This window comes from Crinia signifera, chromosome 2, assembly GCF_055691185.1.
Source record: "Crinia signifera chromosome 2, ASM5569118v1, whole genome shotgun sequence".
NCBI lineage: Eukaryota > Metazoa > Chordata > Amphibia > Anura > Myobatrachidae > Crinia > Crinia signifera.
Window position 1 is genome coordinate 321596617 of NC_139218.1, and position 23703 is coordinate 321620319.

The 23703-nt window shown below is 43.8% G+C and overlaps 1 protein-coding gene across 2 annotated transcripts in view; it reads right to left on the bottom strand.

Annotated features, from left to right (window-relative positions):
* Positions 1–265: 265 nt before the first annotated feature.
* SUOX (sulfite oxidase) overlaps positions 266–23703 on the bottom strand; it is a 40171-nt gene continuing 16733 nt past the window's right edge. For both annotated transcript variants that reach the window (XM_083169182.1, XM_083169183.1), the window contains exons 2-4: positions 15900–16007; positions 7861–8035; positions 266–3999 (exon numbers count right to left, since the gene is read on the bottom strand). In XM_083169182.1, the coding sequence (XP_083025308.1) occupies positions 2545–3999; positions 7861–8035; positions 15900–15958 (1689 nt within the window). In that variant the 5' untranslated portion in view covers positions 15959–16007 and the 3' untranslated portion in view covers positions 266–2544. The remainder of the gene's footprint in view (positions 4000–7860; positions 8036–15899; positions 16008–23703) is intronic.

Consider the following 23703-nt stretch of genomic DNA (forward strand, 5'->3'; position numbering starts at 1 on the left):
GCAGGTCCCACTCCTTGTGGAAAATGGTGTGTTGTCATGCCAGCCACAGTACAAGACCACCATGTACTAAGGACACTTCTCCCACTCACTTATCTTTTCATTTAGTACACGGCAGGATGATTATTGTAGATGGGCTTAAAAGGAAGCAATTGTGTAATGAGTCCTAGTGAGTGAATCAAGTATCTTTATTTAAGCCATAATTTCCAAAGCTGGTCGCACACATTTCTTTAGCATGAAGGCTAAAATGATGTGAATACAAGACTGAAATTGTAAAAGCAGAAGTATTTAATTTTTATTAAGAAAAAGGACATAAACGTAGTCATTTAGGCTCTGATTCCGTTATACAAGATAAAACAATGCCATCCTATGTAACATTTCAAAATATGTTAACGGTGTGGGAAGGGATCTTACAGAGCTTGGATTATATAAAAGTTCTAGTTTGGGACTGTAAAAGAAAACAGAATATGAGTGGCCGGAGTAAAATATAGCAAGATATATTTACACAATTTTTTTTTAACATACAGGTACATAATCTATACAAGCTGTCCAAAAAAAACACACACACACACACACACACACACACACACACACACACTGAATTATAAATACTCATCATGTGCACGCTACTGACTTGGAAAAAGTTACTATGCCCCCCCCCCCCCCAAAAAAAAAACCCCCACAAACAAAAGTGGTCTTTGGTCTTATAAACCCTTGACTGAAAATCTGATAGCCCTAAAGTTCTGCCATCCCACCTCACTACTAGTTACCCGGTTACAGGTGTATTTAGTAGCGTTATCCAGGCTGGAACATGGGTTCATGCATATAGTTAATCACTTCCTGAGGGGTATGGGTCATAGTATCGACACAATTAAGGTAGACCACCATTGGTGGACATGTTCAAAAGGTCGACGTGAGTTTTTTTTAAAAAAATTGGTGCCTATGTCGACATGGACATCGTATTTGTGTACAAAGTCCCCTCGCATGGCTCACTGCACTAGCTATGCTTCGCTCAGCATACAATTCTATTCTCCCTCCATGTCCACTGGGTGGTACAGTGTGAACATGTCCTTTAAAAAAAAAAAAAAAAAAAAAAAAAAAAAAACTCATGTCGACCTTTTGATCAGGTCAACCTAATGCAGGTTGACCTTTTCCATGTGTCGACCAACAGCAGATGACCTTTCTACTGTCAACCTAATTAACCGCATCCTTTCCTGAGCATAAAATCAACTAATCTCTATGAGAGATGAAAATGCAAGGAAAAGGTGTAAATAAATAATAGAATCCACTCTTCCTTTAATATGAGCCACCTGTGCAGATCCATTCACTAAGGGCACATTCCTGCAATTGTTAGAAAATAACAAAACAGTACTTGTTTAGTTTCACAGCGGCACTTCCCAGCAGATCGTATGCAAATTGCATGCAATATTTGCATACATTTCGATCTGCGATGCGATTTAACACACCCCCACTATCCACGTCAGCCCGAAGCGTGGCGAGTACAGTGTGCCCCGCAAGGGGATGCAGGACGCATACTCCCGACCAGTTCATACCCCCACTATCCACATCGGCGTGGAGTTGATTTTATAAAGTGTGGCGAGCGCAGCGAGCCCGAAGCTTGGCGAGTGTCCTCTTAAAAGGAGCCTGAAGCTTGGCGAGCGTCCGCTTAAAAGGAGCCTGAAGCGTGGCGAGCGGCGAGGAACACACATCAAGTAATCCATGTCCCCTCGCGGGGCTCGCTGCACTCGCCACGCTTCAGGCTAGTTTTCCGCTGCGTTCGCCACACTTTATAAAATAAACTCTGCGCCGACATGGATGGTGGGGTGTGTGTGTGTGTGTGTGTGTGTGGGGGACAGGTCAGGAGGACACTTACCACATCCCCTCGCCATACTTCGGGCTGACGTGGATAGTGGGGATGTGCAAATTGCATCGCGGATCGAATCATATGCAATCTTTACATATGGATTCTTTACATATGATTTGCATACAACGCGATCTGCTGGGAAGTGCTGCCGTGAAACTAAACAAGTACCAACAAAACTGTTCAAATACATTTTTGGTGCATTTGTTGTTTGCATTAGTTTAAAGTATAAGGGTAGTATTCCACTTGCACGATACGCATTATTAATTTATAACAAAGATAACGTATAACTAAACAAAAGCAATAGTGATGGAACACTATTGTACTGCTGGAACAAGGGCACAATAACTTACACACAGATAGAAAGACATAGGAAGCCATGGGTGGAAGGCACTCACATAACCTCTCAGATCAGCATAGCCACGGTGCACACTCTAATAGTAGATATATGCCCAGCAGCAGACGGCACTCAGACGGGCTTGTAAATAAGACTAGAGGCACGGATGAAATATCAATGTTTTTTAATCTGTCTTCAGGATGAACAAAGTGGTAGAACTTTGTTCATCCTGAAACTGATTAAAAATCTGAAACTTTGCTGATATTTCATCTTGCCTCTAGTCTTATTTACAAGCACGTCTGCGTGCGGTCTGCTGCAGGGATAGATATATATAAGCTATTTTCCATGTTTATGCATCTACAGTGACTTGTACGCGGTGCCATGCATTGCTCAATACTCCGCGCAGGTTCCACAATGGGCCCACAGTATCTGGCTGCACATTATAGCTGCTATCTACAGCTTTGCAAATAATGGTCAGTTCCTTGTCACTGGAAGGCAGAGTCTCCTCTAATTTCCACAGTTTCCATGCCCATGCCTGTCCATCCTTCTGCCCTTCCCCAATTAGCTCCGCAACCTTCCAGGTCTTTCCTCCATCCAGAGATACATCCACCCGTACGATCTCTCGGCCGCCTCCACTCCAGGCATAGCCTTTGACAGTAATCTTTCCATCAGGATCAGGAGTGACCGTCTTCCCGGGACGTGGCTCTGTAATTGCAGATTGCACAGGAAGTTCCTGTATAGCCGGAGAGGAGGAAAAATCTACTGTGTCCCAATCCACAGATGGGCTGAAACCCTTGTAATCATTCTGCTGCCAATGGCTGGCACTCTCCTCTGCACTCACCACTATTCGTCCCAACCACTTTACATTGCGTGCACCTACTACACCGGGCACAATAGCCCGTAGAGGATAGCCATGGTCTCTTGGTATCTCCTCTCCATTCATTTCATAAGCCAGCAACACGTCATTATGTTTGCTCATTGCACGCCTAAAGGTGATGGATGCCCCGTACGTTGTTCCGGTTATATCTTGATCTAATCCTTCAAATTGAACATGATGAGCATTAAGTGTGTCCTCAGTGTATCCAGCATGCAACAAAACGTCCCTTAAACGTGCTCCCGCCCAGCGAGCATTACTGATTGCTGCTAAGCCCCAGTCTAGTCCCTTTACTGGTTTTACTGCATTTATCTCAGAGCGCCGGTTTCCAGCACACTGCAAAGTGGCGGTAATCTCATGTCGGGGAAACTTTGTTTTTAGTTCGTTGAGGGATAGACTCAACGGTTTACTGTGATCTGCTCCATGAGGTCCTTCTATAATTAACTGGAATTCATCAGGGTTGATGTCTGGCACTGGTAGGTGGTTCCTCTTAAAAAACAGCTCACTCGGAGTGACAAAGTGCTCGGTCAGAATGTCTGGGGGTGGCTCAGCGTTAAAAGGGGCTTGGCTATTGACTTTTAGAATAGGGTGTCGAGAGGGATCATTAGCGTAGGGATCAGATAAGTCACGTAACTCCTTCTCTTCAGGACCAAGTACTCCCACCTTGTACTCTTGCAAAATCTCTATAACATGTTCACTCTTGTGAACGCCATAAAGTGCCCAGAAAGGTTCTAGGGCTCCCCCTGCAGCCAGCATGATTTTGTCCCCTCCAGGATGCAGTTCCACAAACTCTGTAATGTCAAACACTTCTCCTGCGTAGGTGACCCACACCCTGTCATCCAGACTTTTGTGTTTCTTCACATCCTCCCGTGTGTACTGGCGGAAGAAAGGAGTAATGCTAGACGGCCCCTCAGAATCTGCATGGGCAGTCTGCAAGAGAAATTCAGCAATTAGTAGGATTTCAATTGTTCGTTAAATAAAAATTACTTATAGCGTATTTACTTTTAGGTCTTTTCTATACAATATTCTATATAAAGTTACAGGTGTTCGTAACCTTTATAATCTAGCCAGATAGAGCCACATTAAACAAGGACTGCAAACCTGAGCACGGTGGGCTAGGGGGAAGTATATGACTTTTTTAAATCAGCTCATAAAGCAATAATTATGTATGGTGATAATTAGTAATTCTGTCAGATGCCTTGACAGTAATGGTCATCGCATGCTTTTCCTATGTAGTAGCTCAAATATGTATGGAAGGTAAACCTGGTGGGGATGTTGTAAAGCAGAAGCCAGCTAAGCCCTGTCACTTTTAGTTTAGTGGCAACTAGATCTCTGCAAGAAGGATAAATGTAAAGGTGCCCACACACGCACCGATCCCGGCGTGCGTTGTGGGCTTAAATAGCACACATAGCATCGCATCGTATGCCTTGTACATGCGATGCTATAAAAAGCTAATACAAAAAGTATGTGCAGCACATACTTTTTGTACTGTGCGATGAGGTGCCGCGGGAGCGCGCATCCCATCGCATAGCATTGCACCGCCGGGATCGGTGCGTAGCATCGCACCGCCGGGATCGGTGCGTGTGTGGGCACCATTAGGTGTAGGTAACCGGTTACACACAAGGATGTTTGGAGGGACCAGTGTGTCAGTCCATCTCCCGTTGCACTTCACTCCCTCCTGTTTCACCTCCTTCCTTGGCAAATAAATATGGTCTGCATAGCCAGCAATGCCTGGGCCTCTCCTGGGTGATATAACTCAGTTAGGCATACTGTATGCATCAAACCTTGGAAAATAAAATGGAGAGATAACGTACCAATCATCCTTTACAGATGGTTTAATAAAATGAAAGGAGCCGATTGGATTGTACTTTATCACTCAGCAGTGTGGATACATATGCGCACTAGTCTTATTCACAAGTCTTGTTCACAGTGGATGACAATACATAATTCAGAAGCATTTATTTGTCACCAAACTAATCATGTTAGGTTTGTAAATGTTGTAATGACGGAGCTGAAGACAGAGTTTGGGAGCAAGTACCCCTGTTAATCAGAGATGGAATGAGGGAAATGGCCAGCCTATTTCAGGCTCCCCCACTTCTCTTTGGTGGTACATAAAGTGCTGGATACACCCTTTTTGAATGAGGTGTGGGCTGCGGCAGCCCTGCGCATATAACACTGATTGCATGGTGAGGGGGGCGCTAAACAGGGCATGATAAAGGCTGTCTCTAGAATACAAGTTGATAGCCATGAGTCGCAAGCCTCAGCTGATTAGGCCAGCCAAATGCATCAGCTGCCATCAGTGTAAGGGCGGGATGTATTAAAATACATCACCGACACAGCGATGCTAGCGTATATGTAGTAACATATGCGGCTAACATTGCAGTGCGGAGACGGAGTCCCCGCGCGATACCTGTGATGTGGTGTGCGGGGGGGCTCAGTCACATCCCAGGCTCGGCGTGGCTGTCCCCGGCGCCGCCGCCTCCTCCCCCCTTCAGCCGGAAGAACATCCGGCTATGACATATGCTAGGGGGAGGAGTTTTATGGAGGACAGGGAGGGGGGTAGACATCTGCAGCGGGCAGCGAGAGAAGTCCATAGGTTTCTATTGGTTATCGCCACCCAAAGGTGGCGATACCCTGCCCTGCAAAGAAACAGCGGCCGGGTATTAGTACATTTGAAAATGTCGTAAAACCCCTGAAAATGGGTGTTTTACTGCATTTTCCCCTTAGTACATCCCGCCCTATAGGAGACAGAGGACCAATCAGGAGCATTGCTTCCCAACAGCAAATGAGATTCCAGTCAGGAGGCTGCGGTGATTGCCAGGAGCAGATACATCATAACTGCTCTTTCACAACATCAGAACATAAATAAACTTAAGGAGAGCTGGGAAGAAATAGGGGACAGAACTGAAAAGTTTGGAGGACATCTGCTGCTGAAGAGAATACAGTGGCAGTGCTCCTGCACACCAGGTACAGTGGAAGGAACTGGATCAGCTGACAGCGCTGAAATGCAAGCAGCCTATGGAGTTGATGTTAGAGAGAAAACAGTGTAGAGCACCATAAGGGGTCATTTAAATTAAAACCGAAACCTGTTTCTGTGATATGAAGTAATCACAGTAAGTCCTGTAGCTAATAGTATCTGCCCAGATCATTGGGGCAGCACACTTCGGAAGGAACGACGTCACCAACTGTGGATCTAACATCAAGAAGTCATCAACTAGCACAGGATTTGGGAGTGATCCAGTCACTATATTTTCCCAACTTCTCCATTAGTTATATGTAGGGGAGGATTGTACATGGGCCATATTGGGACTTTTTCCGTCTGCCCAATTGGGTCCATCAGAAGACTGAATGATGTGGATTTTCTGGCTTACTTTTACATCATGGAAGGGCCGACTCATCTTAAATGCACCATGACCCAAACATCTATTTTTGCCAGCAATCCATTCTGAACATTGGGGAAAAGGTACAGTAGGATCCGCTCCCAACCAATGGTTGAGTTAGGATAGGTTGCTAACTAGAATTTATTACATTTGACAAATTCAGGGTGAGTCTGGAACCCTCCCTGAATGGAGCTTCTCTTGGGCTCAAGTTTTCATTAAATAATTAAGTAAACTGCTGAGTGTAAAGGACCCTTCACGGCGGCAGCTTTACGCTACACTGGCAACGTAGCCTAAGCTATGTTGTCAGTGTAGCCGGCACCGTGAAACTAAAGAAGTGTTACTTGCCAAGCTCCTCGTATAGCTGGTACTAGTCCATGAAGCGGGTGCAGGTGGCGGTGGTGGCCATGCTAGTGCCGGGAAAGACACTCTCGCATTGGGTGGGCTGCGGGCTGTCAGCAAGAAGGCAGCAGCTGGGATGAGATCTCCTCTCCTCCTTCCTCTGCGTCTCGCCTTCTCCTCCCTGCTGCTCTGTCTGCCTGATGCCCGCTGCGCCGTTCCGTCACCTGCTGCAGCAGTGTCACTCCTCCGTTCTGTCACTGATGCCCTGGGAGGAGGAGAGGGCCCGGCAACACTACGAGACTTGCGTACATTGCTGCCGCTGGGGAGTGTCATGGAGGAGGAACACTGGGACACGGATGAGGAACGCTGGCACCGGGGACACGGCGCCAGCGGGACATGGAGGAGGCGAGTGCCGTTGACATCGTTGAGGGCAAGTATAAAACACTGCACTGCACTACACACACACACACACACACACACACACACACACACTCTATCAACACACATTTCACACACTAACACAATCATATCCCCACTATCCACGTGGGTGTGGAGTTGATTTTATAAAGTTTGGCGAGTGCAGCGAGCCACAAGCGTGGTGAGCCCAGCGAAGGGACACGTATCAGTGTCCGCTCGCCACGCTTCGGGCTCGGTGGCTCACCACACTTTATAAAACCAACTCCCCACCCACGTGGACACTGGGGGTATGACGTGGATAGTGGGGATATTAACCATTGTGTAGTTTCAGGGCTCCAGAAGCAGTTACATAGTTTACGTAGGCAGCATAGTGCTGTATTGGTATTCTCAAAACAGCACTACGTAAAACTACGTAACTGCAGCCCTGAAACTAAACAAAGTACCAATGTTGGAAATAAGGAGCGAGGAGAGAAAATTAGAAGAGACAAGATAGACTTGAGTATCATCAGCAGAGAGGTAATTTTGGAAGTCAAATGAGCTCACCCAGAGAGGACTTGGAGAGAAAAGAAGAGGACCAAGAACCGAACCTTGCCAGTTATGTTCAAGACTTTGCTGTACAATACTGATATTTAGGTGTCATGCAGAAAGTGGTTACCTTTCTCCTTTGGGCCTCATAAATCAAATAAGACCCTAATCCCAGCAGAGCACCAGCCGTGGAGATACCCCATTTCCAATGGTTTGTTCTGGACCTTGTCTCAGTGCTATGATTCCGTCTGGACGTGGGGTCCGAGGTACAGATCCGCACACACAGAAACACATGTCGCTGCAACCTATCCAACAAAACACAGAATAAGAGAATCCTTATAAAGTGTGTAAACTAATAATCGGTACATAAAACGGTAAACATTTCATTATTTTCCATCATTTGGATATTAATGCATTTATATATCCATAATATTAACCCCTTCCTGACAGAGCCAGTTTTTGCGTTCCTGACAGAGCCCTTTTTTTCAAATCTGACATGTATCACTTAAGTGGGGATAACTTTTTTTTGCTTTTACTTATCCCAGTGATTTTGAGATTGTTTTTTCGTGACACATTGTACTTCAAATTAGTGGTAAATTTGGGTCGATACAGTCTGTGTTTTTTTGTGAAAAATACCAAAATGTCGTAAAAAATGGAAAATTTAGCAATTTGCAAAATGTTAAATTTTCTGCTTGTGAGACAAATAATCATACCACTCAAAATAGTTAACTAACATAGACCATATGTCTACTTTATGTTTCCATCATTATTTCAACTTCCTTTTCATTTTTTTGGACACTAGGAGGCTTACAATATGAATAGCAAATTCTCAAATTTTCAAGAAAATTTCAAACACTGATTTTTTTAGGGACCAGTTCAGTTCTGATGTGACTTTGAGGGACTTGTATGTGAGACACCCCCATAAATGATGCCATTTCAAAAACTGCACCCCTCACAGTATTCAAAACAGCATTTTGGAAGTTTGTTAACCCTTTAGGTGTTTCACAGGAATTAAAACAAAGTGTAGGTGAAATTTCAAAATTTCATTTTTGCAGATTTGCAATTTTAATACATTTTTCTAAGGAACACAGTACATTTTACTAGAGAAATGTGACTAAAAATTGATTCCCCCAATTCTTTTGTTTTCATAAATATCCTATATGTGGCCCTAGTGTGCACGTTGACCAAACCACAGGCTTCATAATAGAAGGAGCACCTACTTGATTTTGGAGCCTCCTTTTTATGAGATTATTTTTTAGGCACCATGTAGGTTTCTAGGCACCATAAGATGCTAAAATTTAGGAACCCCCCCACAAGTGACCCCATTTTGCAAACTACACCCCTCAGGGAATTCATCTAGGGGTATAGTGTACATTTCAAACCCCCAGGGGTTTCACCAATTTTGATACAACTGGGCAGTGAAAATGAAAAATTACATTTTTTTACACAAAAATGCAGTTCTGGCTCAAAATTTTTCATTTTCAGAAGGTATGAAGGAGAAAAAGCACCCCAAAATCTGTGTCCCAATTTCTCCCGAGTATGGCAATGCCTCATATGTGACCAAAAAATACCAGTTGGGTGCATGGCAGGACTCAGAAGGGAAGGAGTGATTTTTGGTGGTGGAATGTTGCTGGGTGCTATGTCGCATTAGCAAGACCCCCAAAGCACCAATACAGTGGAACCCCCCCACAAGTGACCCCATTTTGCAAACTACACCCCTCAGGGAATTCATCTAGGGGTATAGTGTACATTTCAAACCCCCAGGGGTTTCACCAATTTTGATACAACTGGGCAGTGAAAATGAAAAATTACATTTTTTTACACAAAAATGCAGTTCTGGCTCAAAATTTTTCATTTTCATAAGGTATGAAGGAGAAAAAGCACCCCAAAATCTGTGCCCCAATTTCTCCCGAGTACGGCAATGCCTCACATGTGACCAAAAAATACCAGTTGGGTGCATGGCAGGACTCAGAAGGGAAGGAGTGATTTTTGGTGGTGGAATGTTGGTGGGTGCTATGTCGCATTAGCAAGACCCCCAAAGCACCAATACAGTGGAACCCCCTCACAAGTGACCCCATTTTGCAAACTACACCCCTCAGGGAATTCATCTAGGGGTATAGTGTACATTTCAAACCCCCAGGGGTTTCACCAATTTTGATACAAGTGGGCAGTGAAAATGAAAAATTACATTTTTTTACACAAAAATGCAGTTCTGGCTCAAAATTTTTCATTTTCAGAAGGTATGAAGGAGAAAAAGCACCCCAAAATCTGTGCCCCAATTTCTCCCGAGTACGGCAATGCCTCACATGTGACCAAAAAATACCAGTTGGGTGCATGGCAGGACTCAGAAGGGAAGGAGTGATTTTTGGATTTTGCGGCTCAGATTCTGGTGGAATGAATGGTGGGTGCTATGTGGCATTAGCAAGACCCCCGAAGCACGGTGAAATTATGAACCTAATAATCCATAGATGTGTGGTATATTTTAAAACACTCCTTTATACATAGGCCGGGTTTGTCGGGGCAAGTGTCACACTGGAAAATAGTTTGCTTTCTTATTCCCTTTTTATAGCAAACTTTGCACCTTTTTTGTGTCCTGCCCTTTTTTCCAGTGGAGGGGATTTCATCAGGAAAATGCTGCCCTGGTACAATACGGGGGCCAGTACTAGAAGTACTGGGGCCCTCTGCCTGCTGGTTCCCAAATATTAGGCCCTTTATGACTTCCTCTTGAAAGTGCATAAATGTCCCCCTCTGGCCGGTAGAACGGAATAGCACGTAAGCGTTATACAGTGCCATCTGGATGATATACACGGCCAGCTTCTTGTACCAGATTTTTGTTTTCCGCAGGGCACTGTACGGCTTCAGTACCTGATCTGAAAGATCCACTCCGCCCATGTACCTATTGTAATCCAGGATACAATTAGGTTTTGAGGTGTGGGTACTGGTACCTCGTACAGGGACGGAGGTGGTACTGTCTCCGTGAATTGTTGTCAGTATAAGGACATCCCTCTTGTCCTTATATTTGACCAACAACATATTTTCGGTGCATATTCCCCTGCTTTCACCCCTTCTCATTACTTGGGCAATGTGCGTTTTTGGGAGGCCTCTTTGGTTCTTGCGCACAGTACCGCAAGCTGCTGTACCTCTTGAACCAAGGGCCTTAAACAGGGGGATGCTAGTGTAAAAGTTATCCACATAGAGGTGATAACCTTTATCCAGGAAGGGGTGCACTAAATCCCAGACAATTTTTCCACTAACACCTACGAGGGAGGGGGGGCATTCTGGCGGTTCAATTCTTGAATCCTTCCCTTCATATACCCTAAACCTGTGAGTGTACCCTGAGGTGCTTTCATACAGCTTATACATTTTTATGCCATACCTTGCCCTCTTACTGGGAAGGTACTGGCGGAATTTAACCCTTCCTTTAAAATGTATAAGGGACTCGTCTATGCAAATGAATTTATCTGGGATGTACATGTCTTCAAATTTGGCACTGAAATGATCAATGACCGGCCTGACTTTGAATAGCCGGTCAAAGGTGGGATCATCTCTGGGTGGGCACTGTGCATTATCGTTGTAATGCAAAAATTTAAGGATCGTCTCAAATCGAGCCCGGGGCATGGCCATACGGTAAAATGGGGTGCTGTACAGAACATCTGTACTCCAATATTGCCTAATTTCTGGCTTTTTTACTATGCCCATATGAAACACCAGACCCCAAAACGTCATCATCTCTACTGCATCTACAGGGGTCCACCTAGCAAATGATGACGTGGGGTTTTGAGCAATAAACTGCTGGGCATATAAATTAGTTTGGTCCACCATTAAATTTATAAAATCATCAGAGAAAAATAATTTGAAAAAGTCAATTTCTCTGAGACCTGTGGAATCAAATTGGATTCCTGGCATGGCCAAAAACTCAGGAACCTGGGGCTCAAAATTGTCTGGTGGTGGGGTCCATACGAGATCAATTATTGGGGGGGGGGGGTCTCAGCTGCTCTACGGGGGCGTCTTTGAGGGGGTCCCTCATCACCAGAGGAGGAAGAGGAGCTTAAGACGAATCCTTCAAATTCCCCGCTTGCCTCACTGGCTGTGTCAGAGTCAGAGGCAAGCATGGCATATGCCTCCTCCACTGAATACATTCTTCTGGATGACTGGGATGACATTTTTATTTTTGTGTTACTGGTAGTGAAATGTTTCAACACGTGTATAGTGTAGGGGGGGGGTACAAACTTTATTTCAACCCGGGGGGTATGTAGTGTGTAGTGTGTATGTAGTGCAGGAAAAAAAAATACTTTATACAAAAAAAAAAATAAATTGAAGGGGTTAAAAAAAAAAAAAAAAAAAAAAAAAAAGGTCCTGCGCCAAAAATTGAGCACAGATGTTGGTCAGTAACGTCCGTCACTGAACAGCGCTCAAAGGCAACAGGAGTTTGATCAAAAAAAAAAAAAAAAAAAATAGATCAACCCTGTGCCGAAAAAGCTGATCAGTGATGTACGTCACTGATCAGCGCACAGTGGCCACAGGACACCCACAAAATCACAGTGTGTGTAAAAAAAAAATAAAAAAAAGACCCCACAGCACCCACACAAAAAAAAAAAGGTGATCAGTGATGCGACACTGATTACCAGTGAGGGGCAGCAGGTGCACAACCTTTGGTGCAACTGACAGTGCAACTGGCAGCAACTGACAGGTATATATATATAAAAAAAAAAACCTCTGCACCCCCAAAAAGTTGCTGATCACCTCAGATATAGTGATCAGCACAAAAGGCGGGGGCAGCAGACACAAAATTTAGCACTCACTATCACTCTCTGTCACTATCTCTCTCTATCTATCACTCTATGACACTGCAGCAGCAGCGACAGGTATATATATATATATATATATATATATATATATATATATATATATATATATATATATATATATATATATATATATATATATATAAAAAAAACCTGCGCCCCCAAAAAGTTGCTGATCAGTTAATTTATACTGATCAGCACAAAAGGGGGGGCAGCAGTCAGTTATATAAAAAATATAAAGCACAATCTGTCACTATCTCTATCTCTCTCTCGATCTCTCTCTCTCTAACTATCACACTGCAGCAGCACAAAATATAGCACTCTCTGTCACTAGGCGTCTCTCTCTCTCTCTCTCTCTAACTATCACACTGCAGCAGCACAAAATATAGCACTCTCTGTCACTAGGCGTCTCTCTCTCTCTCTATCTTTAACTATCACACTGCAGCAGCACAAAATATAGCACTCTCTGTCACTAGGCGTCTCTCTCTCTCTCTCTATAACTATCACACTGCAGCAGCACAAAATATAGCACTCTCTGTCACTAGGCGTCTCTCTCTCTCTCTATCTATAACTATCACACTGCAGCAGCACAAAATATAGCACTCTAGGCCTCTCTCTCTCTCTCTCCACAAAATATAGCACTCTCTGACACTATCTCTCTCTCTCTCTCTATCTATCTCTATCTAACGCTATTACACTGCAGCAGCACAAGTTCACAACACAGGAAGTCACAAGTAACAGGATCCAGGAAGCATCCAGCGCACTACAAGTGATGAAGCAGTGATCAGGCAAGGTATTTGCAAGGATCAGGTAAGTATTTGGCAAAGTTCTGGTCAGTAAATGGCGACAGCTGGGCACGGTGACCGCACTGCACGCTATTCCAGACCGGAATGGCGTCTGCAGTGCAGTCACCGTTAGTTTAAATCCCCCTCCTTGGCTGTGATTGGTCCGTCGGCCCGACGAACCAATCACGGCCTTTGGGGGCGGGCGGGGTGAGGTGGGGTGACACCAGTGTCACCCTTACACCCCGCGGTGATTGGTGCTGTACTTTACAGCACCAATCACCTCCGATCCCGTGTCACCGGCGAACGTTATTCGCCGGTGACACAGGAAAACGCTGTGAATGGCTGTTCACACTGAACAGCCAATCACAGCGATCGCCGACGGGGGGCGGCATCGCAGCCCCCCCTGGGCATGCACGGACATGTTTGCTGTCAGGGACAGCAGACATGTTGAAACTGTCACCGCGTCTATAGACGCGGTGACAGTTACAAGCCATGACGTACATTTACGCCATGTGTCGGGAAGTACTTCCCGACCATGACGTAAATGTACGTCAATTGTCGGGAAGGGGTTAACGTACTTGAACTACAAATATAGGAGCTCATGTATCAAGCATTGAAAGTAGTAAAGAGGTGGACTAGTGTATGTATATAGAACTTTACTTGATAAATGCTTCCTTAGAGGACTGGTTGCTAAGGGCAATGTCTCCATTTTTTTTCATCAATTGATACATTAACCTAATAGTGTAATTTACCAAAGTAAAACAAATCCAATTGTATTCCCAAGTAAAGACTTAACATGAAATGCAGGAGTAATACACTGAACAGAACATATCAGCTGCAAATAATATGATAAGATAAAAGCCATAAAAGTAATTAACTATAAATAGTGTAGGAAACAGAAGCCGATACGAGGGATACGTCCTGATGACTGATGGGTTACTTTGGCTATGACCACAGTAAGGTGTAAAGTCCATATGTGACCTTCTGTTAAGAGCTAATTGGATGTTGTGCACAGTAACTATAACAATAGGTTGTTGCTGGGCTACGAGGCGATGTGATTGCACAATGGCTTATTAAAGGGTTTCTGTTTCAGCACCATATGCACAGTTCCCCTGCAGGCTGAATGACTAAGGAGATGGAAAAAGTACATGTGCTTTATAGGACCATCAGTGAATTCTCTGCAAGAGTCCATTGCGCCACAAACTGACCTGAACCTAGAACATCAAAAATGTCCCCAAATAAAGGACACACCACAAACCTGCCAGTAACTCAAATGCCTATGCCCTAAAGATGCCATATCTATAGAAGGGATAGAGAAGTGACAGGGTTCAGCACATTCCTAAGCGACAATAGGGAGCTTCCCATGACAGCGCTCCCATAATGTTTATTCATAGACTCCACACAGTACACATTATGACGCTGCAGAGTGGCAATAAAAGCTACATTGTTTCAGCACTTAGGGGGTCAATCCCATTAGGAGCAGCCGTTCTCACGGGGAACTCATACTGCAGATGTAGTTTGCAATCTAATGCTTAAATTCTCATTGCTTTTTCAGATATGAGAATTTCTGGCAAACATGCAGGTGAAAAAGTAGGGAACAGCTAGAAGTTTCGGGACAGTGTAGAACCTATGGTACACCCCTTTTTACAGATAATTATGCACTTGGGGAGGTGTTTAAATAGCATAATTCAGCCAATCAAGCATACTAATGGGTTAAATAACGAGGGCTAGGTGCATGGATGTGTTTTACTGATGGGAAAATGGATTTAGTAGTGCTTACGCCAGGATTTAGTAGTGCTTACGCCAGGATGTCAGATTTTGACACTCCAGACATTTCTCTGTATCCCCAAATTCTACGAAGACGTTAATTTGCTGAAAACACTTTATTTTAATCATTTTAAAATGATAGCAATTACGTGAAAAGTATCCCTTTTAAGAGCCTCCAGTACTTTACTTATGGCCACTATCAGCCTTCTATATAATCCTGCTACTTTTTGGGGGTCCAGAAAAACGTATCCGCTTTTTCATGCACTTTCCAAGCATGCTTTTTGTAGAAAAGATGCCCACCTTAGTACCACGAATTGGCATTTACAATGGTTCTCAGAGGGGCACATTCAAACGATGTACAGTATGAGTGTTTCATGAAACAAACCCACACCTAATTGAATTGACCCCAGAAGTCGTTATTCATACTATGGGCCTTCCCTCTCCAGCTGAGAGTAGAGCAAAGAGCAAATAACTGCATTACAGGTAGGACAGGTGTAACATGGGAACTCCGAACTCAAATGAAGGGCCTTATTAGGAGAGAGCCCCACCCAGACAGAAACAAATGCACTCTGCTATATGAAATTACATGAACAAGTGTGGTGTTGGTGCGGTTGTATACTGCAAAATAGGTTTGACAGATGGGATAATGTAAATTAAGACACCCACAACCTGTATGCAGTATACCAACAACTATGTATAATGACATAATCAAAGGAGGCAGTTGAACATTCTGGATTACAGCCTAACCAAACATTTAATATCTACAGTTTAAGTAATAAAAGTAAATTATTAAAGAAAACAGCAGGGCTTACCATTGTGGCCTGGTGAGGCTGCGTAGAGCCAGCGCAGGAATCCCATGTAGAAGCTTCATGTCTTACTCTGACCCGAGAGAAGAATGTGGGTGCCTCTGGATTATAACTCTGTCCAAAAGAAGAAGTGGCGGAGATCAGGTGCAATACAAGAAAAGTGTACAAAAGCAAACAAATACACCAAGACCTCAAATGGATTTTAATTGTATTGCGTAAACCTCTGGATGAACGGCTTCACAGGACTTCTCCACTACACAAAGATATTGGACTTGACACATTTTACAGTGACTGCAAACCGCTGAGCTTCCAACTTATGCCAAGAACCATTTATCACTGCTCCATAGAAAGAGGGTTTATACTCTAGGTAGGACCATGCTTTTGGATCCACACTCTTTCCCTGAAATTTGTTTTCTCAAAGTCTTGAACCCTGTGGGAGTAAGTTTATATTGGTCTGCATTAATGTGTTATGTAATTGCTGGCTGCCTGATGACTGGACCATTGGCTACCAGAAATTCAGATACAATCATCTGAATGAGAATCCTGTGGTTGGTGCATTTCACTCACAGCCACATGTCACGGTAACCACAAATTCCAGACATTTTTGATCTCAGAAATGCTGCAGGTAACTGGGGTGAGCTTTCTAGGTGTACTTCTAGAACAGGCCTGGCCAACCAGTGGCTCTCCAGCTGTTGTGAAACTACACATCCCAGCATGCCTAGCCACATTTTTGCTATTAGGAAATGCTTAATCTGTGGCAAGGGTTTAATAAATGTTGCTGTAACTACTATACCTTTGGACATGTATATGGAACCTGTTGAATACAAACGACCACTGGATTATATTTACTGTTTTTTTTTGTTTGCATTTTAAATAGTTGTAACCACTAAAAAAAAAAAAAATACACTGTGGCAAGGGATACTGGGATGTGTAGTTTCACAACACCTGGGAGAGCCACGGGTTGGCCAGGCCTGTTCTAGAAGGTATTCAGTTAGTAGGTCTACAGTGTGTAGGTCGACACTGACAAAAGGCAGTCATGAAAGGGTAAAAGAGGAAAATGTTGACTGTCATACTTTATCACCCACATGGACTCCAATTGTGAACAGTAAAGCATGCCAAGCGCAGTGGTAGCGGGGCAAGGCACCGTGCAGCAGTACCTGCACTAATTGGAGGTCCATGTCATCATTGACACAAACAAAAACTCCAGTCCATGTTTTGCTTCTGTCAACTTTTTGTTAAGGATGACCTAGAAACTTTAGACCAGGAAAGGGCCACACCCCTTCTGTAACTACCCCTCATGGACAGTCAGTGGCGGGGGTCCCTCTGGCACATGGGAAATAGTACTAGTTTCCATGCGCCGGAGGGACCGCCGACACTGACTGTCCATTCGCCGCAGGGACCGGCTGCCGGGGGGTGTACAGCAGCGGCGGCGGAGCAAATCATCCCCTCCGGCTCCAACCTCAGGCTGACAGGTACCCCCCTCCCTCAGCAGCCGCAGGGACCCCCCCCCCTCCTCCCGCAGCACCTTGGGACAGCCTCCCCAGCGCTGCACACGGTGGACCATTTATACGGGTCCTATCCGGGTTCTACCCAGGTCAGGACCTGTGTAAATGGACACAGATATACCCCATTTACACCGCCGATGATCCGGGTCTGACCTGGATTTTTTGGCAGTGTAAAAGGGGTATAAATAATATTGGAGCCATAAAGGGATCCGCAGTGCCCAATTACAGGGTACATACATGAATAAGAAAAACAATGACTTACTAGATGAATACAAGAGAGGACAAGTACAGGGTACATAGACTATTTTATTATCCCTCTATGCCATGGGTCTTCAAACTGCAGCCCTCCAGATGTTGTGAAACTACAAATCCCAGCATGCCTTGCCACAGTTTTGCTATAAGGGAGTGTTAAAACTGTGGCAAGGCATGCTGGGATTTGTAGTTTCACAACACCTGGAGGGCCGCAGTTTGAAGACTCATGCTCTATGCCCACTGGGAAGTCATGAAAACCTCATGTTGGCCTTTTCCCATGGTCGACCTAGTCAATATAGTAACCGCAGCCCAGTGGCGGCAGATACTTCCTGTACAAAGTGAACAGGATGTTCTGTGTGTAACCTGGTCCTTACTTTCTATGTATCGCACAGACGAGGTGTGAGAGATATTCTGGAACTATGTACACATTCACACTAAACCACAAATGCAGCTTTCCATGGATTAGAGGAGTTGTACGTTACTGCCAAATTCAATATAGTTCACACAGGATTAATACCATTCCTTATCTTAATGTTAGAGGACTGATAACCTTTGCTACTAAACCCAACTGATCATAAACCCAACTGCATAATTTCCCACAACATCAAACCTGCTAAACCAGACAAACACACCAAATGCCTGCTTTCACAAAATAACTACAAAGATGCAATATACTAAATGAAACAGTAAATATCAGTATTAAAAAAATAATATTCTAATTCCCTTTTTCAAGAAACCCAGGGAACGGGCGTTTGGCCAGCAAGCAATAGGTGAAAAAGTAGCGACACCAAAACATGGCTCTTATATCCGTTATTTTAATATTGAAGTCTGAGGTGCTGTGCGACAAATTCCCTGTGCAAAGTGTGCACTAAAATAGAACCCCCCCATACACTACGCAACTTCTCCAAAGAAAGAAGTCCCATGCAATGCCCCTTAAAACCACCCAGGAGCTTCACGGGTGGCAGGACCGGATACGATATATCGTATTCTGTCCTTTTGTATACAATATATCATATGCACTACCATTTCACACTGTCCAAGTCAGAGGTCAGACCTGCAGCGCGTCTAATCTCAGACGGATCAGATGCGAATGGGACCTCTCATGGGCTTGGATGTGAAACACCTGCGATTTGGCCACTTTTCACCCAAATTTCTCTGCCCGATCCACCGGAATCGGGTGAATATTAGCCACATCGCACCAATGTATGGCCAGCTTTAGAGGGCACCACGGATGCATCTTTCATACCCACCAAAAATGAATCAAACTTAAAAGAACTGGTCATGAAAACGGGTTTATTGCTAGCACATCTCCATACTGTAACTACTTATAGGGAACATGGAGTGGTTCTGCAGATATTGCTTGTGGAGGACAATTGAAAGTAACCAGTTCATTCTGCTAAAGACAAAGGAACAATTAGCTGCATACAGCTCTTTTTCCCCCTCAGTGAGGATGGGGGGGGGGGGGGGGAGGGCAGTAGGTATGATGCTACAAATGATAATTCTAGTATCATACCTATTTACATAAATTTCCCCTGTTGCTACATGCGAAATAGATTTCATGTCGCCCTAGTTCAGCGGCAGTGCGTGATGTCCGCCGAACACGGATGTTTTTTAGAGGGGAATTAACTTAGCAAGCCATGGTTTTGCCTTGTAAGTGAATTCCCCTTTTAAAAAAAAACATCTGAGTTCGGCAGACAACTCACTCGGGCGGCATTAAATCTCGCCCCTTACGTCCTAAATGCCATTGGGTATGGGACCTTACATATCCAAGTGTACGTCACCGATTTATAAAATTACCAGTTGTAACTTCAATTGTATATACAGTACATACATACATACCACCCTGCAAGCCTAACTCTGAACACAATTTATGCTTCGCACCGTATGTAATAACTTTATTCAATTGCAAATACTTGTACAGGTTGGGTATCCCTTATCCAAAATGCTCTAGACCAGAAGCATTTTGGATAATGGTAATTATCTTTTAGAATTCAATGTGGGATCTTGAAGACGGGTCCCATGTGTGAACAGAAAATGCATTTAAGTTATATAAACACATGCAATACACACAAATATATTTTATTTGCGCATGAAACAAAGTTTCAAATCATGAACTGTATTTGAATGGTAAGCAATCATTTCTTGCACATATTTAGTGCCAATTACAGTTGTACCCAGTAGTGCTTTTAGAAAAAAAAAAAAAACACACTAAATTCCAGAAACAATGGTTTTCGGAATAATTTGCATAACAGATATCGGGAAATTTTGCTCTGTGAGGTATAGTCGGCATACGGTCACTAGGTCGACATACTCAAAATGTGAACAATCAAAAGGTTGCCATGGGTTTTTCATGTTTCTTTTTGGAACTGACCAAGTGCTGACAGGCGGTATATCATGCCCTAACATCCACTAGGGTGTGGAGGGAGAATAGAATAGTGTGCCGTGCGTAGCGAGACACCGTGCCCGAGGAATGGCGAGTGCACCAATACGGTGTCCAGGTTGACCTTCGGGACAGAACGAAAAAGTGAAAACACCATCTCAACTTTTTGACTGTTGACCTTATGCTTTGTCACCCTAATGACCCTGTCGACCTAAAGTTAAGTGAACCTTTTAGTTTGTTGATCTAAGGCCTAGTGACCTAATGCAGGGAACTTTTTGGTACTCTTTACCTAGAAGGGCGGGCATCGCATGTCATTATAATGGCATGCGATGCGACCGACGCGATTACCGCGATTTTACATAGGGAACAATGTTAAATGGCCCACAGACCCCAAATAGCCACCCTGAAGTGTGAAATGGCCCCCCCAATTGTTAACGCCACCCCACGATCAACGTCAACCCGAAGCGTGGCGAGCGCAGCGAGCCCGCGAGGGGCGGCGGTACGCGTCCTCCGACCTTTTCATACCCCCACTATCCACGTCGGCGTGGAGCTGAGAATAGAAAGTGTGGCGAACGCAGCGAGCCCCGCGAGGGGACGCGGATACCTGTGAAGCCCGCGAGGGGACGTGGATACCTGTGAAGGTATCCACGTCCGCTCGCCACGCTTCGGGCTCGGTGGCTCGCCACACTTTCTATTCTCAACTCCTTGCCGACGTGGATAGTGGGGGTATGAAAAGGTCGGAGGACGCGTACCTAGAGGGATCTAGGTGTCACTATTTCAGGGGACTTAAAAGCAGGTAGGCAATGGAACAAAGCAATGAAGAAGGCAAGTCAGATGCTTGGTTGCATAGGGAGAGGTATCAGCAGTAGAAAGAAAGTAGTAATAATGCCACTGTATAGGTCATTGGTACGACCTCATCTAGAGTACTGTGTTCAGTTCTGGAGGTCATATCTCCAGAAGGATATAAATAAAATTAGAGACTGTACAAAGAAGGGCAACTAAAATGGTGCATCACCTACATCACAAAACCTACCAGGAAAGACTAAAAGATCTTAATATGTATACTTTAGAGCAGAGAAGGGAAAGGAGGGAAATGATAGAAACTTTCAAATATATCAAGGGCTTTAACAAGGTACAGTTGGGAGACATTCTTCACAGGAAGAGGAGCAACAGAACACGAGGACATGCACTGAAACTAGAGGGAGGAAGATTCAGGGGAATGTGAGGAAGAATTACTTCACAGAAATAGTAGATAGGTGGAGGCCTCCCATCAGAGGTGGTAGAGACACGTACAGTAGTACAATTTAAACATGCTTGGTATAGGCATATTGATAGCCTTACAAAAAAATAAATAAATAAGGATCAAATATGGTTTGAGGTAACATGTTTAAAAAAGAGGCAGACTAGATGGGCCAAGTGGTTCTTATCTGCCGTCAAATTCTGTTTCAGTATATAGAAATCCAGCTAACCTGAAATATTATCACCCAACAAATAACCTAACTCCAATCTTAGAAAATTAAGCCCTTGGAATATATCCTGCATGCATGGATTCTAGGTAGGATTGGGCATTAAATATATATTAAATGACAGCAGGTAGTGGACCAACGGCGCTGACAGGTGCAACTACTCCAGCCAATTTAGAAGAACTTGGTAATCAGGTTGATTTAGCAAGTCAGCACTAAATCTAATTTTTAGGACTGCAGCCTCCTCCAAACCCCCTGGACTCTGGGAGTAAGCAATGGATCTGTCAAAAAAGAGGACAGGAGGGGCGCTCCATAGTGCATAAATGACAGTTTTATTAAAATGATCATAAAACCACTTTAAAAAAAAAAAAAAAAAAAGAGACAAACAATTGCTTGTACCATAAAAAAGAACGCTGTGGGCTGGGTAACACAAGGCTTTTGTATATACAACACAACCCGGCAAACTCCTACCAGCCATCCGGAGCACTATCGCCAACCAGAATCACCCACTGGGAACACCGATGGTGAGAACAGCGTTTCGTTGGAAGCCGTAGGAACAGAGGCGTGCAGGGGAGCCGGGTACACACACAGCAGACGTCACAGGCCTCACCCTAACTAGTGTCAGAGTATCTTCATAGCACTGCTATTCTATATAGAAATAAATATATATAGAAATAAATATATATATATATATATATATATATTTTTTTTTTTTTTCTAAATTAGTTTCCAATTGTAAAGCGCAACGGAATTTGCTGCTCTTTATAAGCAACTTAATAAAAGAGAACAGGTATATGAATTGGACAGGAAAAGCTAAACTGGGGAGGAAAGAATATTGTTCAGTATTTGTTAGGATAGTGGTGATAGTAATTTGTACATCCTTCTAGGAATAAACAATTTTATGGAAAAGTGTATGATTAAACGATACAGGAACAGCTGTATAGATTTCAGAAGCCCCAGAGCCATTTTTTATATGTCTATTTATAGAACAGGTCATCAGAAGAGTTGATGTAGAAATCTGAGCAGGATCTTATTTTCTACTAACACAAGCCCACCCATAAGAGGAGTTATAAGGCTCATCTTCAACTTGGTCCTTCCTTTTAACAATGCTCTCTTCCGGTCCCGAAAACTTTCTAGCAGCATGGTAGAGATTCAATTAGGCCCAAGGATCTGTAAGAATCTCACATCTTATCTGGTAAAGAAACCAGTTTTTGCTTGTACAGTAGAGGTCTTTTCTGATTTAAAGTTATTTAAAAAGAAAACAAAATCGATGTATTTCAAACATTTTTTTTTCCCCCTTTTTTCATTTTGATAGCATCCGCAATTGAAAGCCCAAGACTAGACTTAAAGTACAGTGTGCATAGTTAGACCACAATAGATTACCCAGCTAACATACACAAAGGGAACTTTTTCAATTCCATTTTATTCAATGACAATTTTCTGAGAAAACAAAGAAACTGTGTATTCAGGAAGAGTCAGTCACTCTGTATGGTTCCCATGACTACAGAGTCTACAACAAGTAACCAGACCAAGCAGTCAGATGGACCAGGGTCCAATTTCAACATTCTTACAGATCAGGCTGAAAAAAAAAGTGGATTATGCAAGGGGTAGTGGCTAATGTTCGCTAAAGTTCAGGCTATACATTTTGATGCTTATGAATCTTTAGAAGATTTTTAAAAAAGTCAGTTCCAGTGACGAAACACGCTGGTCGTGGCTTCTTGATGGTCCGACGTAGTGACGTCCAGCTTCCACCTGTGATCCAGCGGGTGCTCTGTGTGACTCCAGCGTTTGGTCTTCAGTCCGGAGGTGTGCGGCTTAATCTCGGTGGTCCTGATACATCTGTTCAGAGTGTATGCGGTGATCCTGTTATATACTTGGCTGGCAAGCGTAGATTTTAAAATTTGTAAACAATGTATGTGAGCATTAAGAATGAGTAAATGATTTTATGATATCTGCTCATTGAGTGCGTTTCTTTCTCCATCTTTTAAACATTATATATATATATATATATATAATATCTCATACCACACACACACAGTGTTCCCGCTAGGCTGTTTTAGTGGGGCGCTGCGCCCTGCCCGATTTTTAAAGGGCAAAATGCGCCCTGCCCTTCTGGCAGCTCCCCGCAAAAACAGCATGCCTCCTACTCCTCTGGTGGTACCGGGGTAGCCCGCCGCAGTAGATAGCGATGCCCGGCACTTCCCCGGCAG